The 1,933-nt window shown below is 34.8% G+C and overlaps 1 protein-coding gene across 1 annotated transcript in view; it reads left to right on the top strand.

Moving 5' to 3' along the window:
* LOC107083641 (angiopoietin-related protein 1-like) overlaps positions 1–1,933 on the top strand; it is a 27,859-nt gene that overhangs the window by 21,721 nt on the left and 4,205 nt on the right. Inside the window, exon 4 of the mRNA XM_015373012.1 lies at positions 321–591. Within this exon, the coding sequence (XP_015228498.1) occupies positions 321–591 (271 nt within the window). The remainder of the gene's footprint in view (positions 1–320; positions 592–1,933) is intronic.

Below are 1,933 nucleotides of genomic sequence, written 5' to 3'. Positions count from 1 at the left end.
CGAAGATATTCAGGTGCTTATTTTGCAGTGTAAACTACAGCATGAGTTTCTAGATGATTTTAGGTGTAGAGTGGTAATCTTCGTCACACTGTTTTTGTTTTGTTCTTTGAAGTTCCCATGAATTATAGAAGCATAGCCAAAACACCATCAAACAGAAATTTCTAATTTGCACTGCTATCAACCCCACAAACCCTCTTAGGTTTTAGGTTCCCAGATAATCATCATGTTTCTAAACTCTTCAGGGATCCGCATGATACACAACATGCATTATTTCCTGTGATCTTATTGTAAGCTTCCCTGTAATTTTTCCTTTGATCCAGACTGGCTTTGGCAACATAGACGGGGAGTACTGGCTCGGCCTGGAAGCGATCTACAAGTTAGGGCGGCAGGGAGACTACAAGCTCATGGTAGAGATGGAGGACTGGATGGATAAAAAGGTCTACGCGCAGTACGACAGCTTCCACCTGGAGCCTGAGAGCGAGGGCTACCGCCTGAGGCTGGGTACCTACCAGGGCAACGCCGGGGATTCGCTCAGCAGCCACAACGGCAAACAGTTCACCACTCTGGACAGAGACAAGGACACCTTCTCAGGTGGCTCATCTTCAGCATTATTATTATCACTATTAAACCTTATCTAAATCATTGACACACACGTTTTTATCTATGAGATAAGACTGTAAAACGAAGGATTTTCCCTCTCAAAGTAATAATTTGAAACACTAGCTCCTATGTTTGAATCATCTTTCATAACTCTGAAAACTAGATTAAACAGTGGCATGTTTTTTTTTAAATACTTCACACTTTCAAAAACTTGACTTGAAAATCTTATAACCACAAAGGTGAGTTTAGTTAATTTTTTTAAATATTATTTTGTTTCATTCAATATCATTCTTATAAAAAGATAAAACTTTTTATTTAACTTTCTTAATTATAGAGCCTTTTTCGATGCACATGGAGTATAAAAAGTGCAATGTTAAAATATTGCAATCAAATAAAGTTTTTTGTATATAATAAGACATTTTTATGACATAAACAGATATTTTCCTTGGCTTTATAAAGCTATTTAAGAACAGTTAGTTTCACGCATGTATTCAACCTGCACAGATCTTTGTAAATGACCCTAAGACTGCCTTCTAATACATAATGTACATTTTTGAAAATTTTTTCTTTTTCATAAAAAAAGATTTTTAACTGATCGCGAAATCTCTGTTTAGTATAAGAGGATTTTTTTCTCAGATTGTTTGATAGAAAAGGTGTCAACTTCTGCTAACATTAATGTTTAAGACTTCTGTGCACTTAAGTAGCTACTTCTTATGCAGAAAGATTCAGGAATCCAAAGATTATATAGAGAGACTATAACTTTCAGCTATTTAGTTTCATTCCAAGCAAGTATCCTGAAATTCTGGGCTTATACTAACAGATTAGTGGGGATTTTTGATAGTTTTTCCAAACTTTAAAGGTTAGATTTTATTTTATTGACAAGCTGCACCTACGTTGGAATTTGACAATTCATTACATATTAACAATGTAGCCTTAAAGCATTTATTTAGCTTGAGGCACAAATTATCATGCAAATATGTTGACATGTGCAAAACCATAGATGTTGCTACTGTTGGAATAATGCAGAATGATCATAGCCCCATGTTTCAGATTTTGCAAATACATTTCAGACAAACATCTCTGACTTCCTAGCTTGCCATCAACAAAAAATAGCTTATATATATTTTGTAAAATATAAAAAGTCAGAAATATTTGGGTTTTTTTTGGCTTCATATCATAACAAGATATTCAAACTTGATCAATATAGCAGTAAAACAGGTTTAGATGGGTGTAGTGTAATAGAAACTCCAAGATAGGATTACCAATTAGACCTACTGAGTCAAAATGCTGTGACCTTGGCTACAGCAACATAAGATGGTAGGCGGAACTTAAT

The sequence above is a fragment of the Cyprinodon variegatus genome, unplaced genomic scaffold (assembly GCF_000732505.1).
Source record: "Cyprinodon variegatus isolate N-32 unplaced genomic scaffold, C_variegatus-1.0 Scaffold79, whole genome shotgun sequence".
Classification (NCBI taxonomy): Eukaryota; Metazoa; Chordata; class Actinopteri; order Cyprinodontiformes; family Cyprinodontidae; genus Cyprinodon; species Cyprinodon variegatus.
This window is presented reverse-complemented; position numbering and strand designations above follow the sequence as displayed.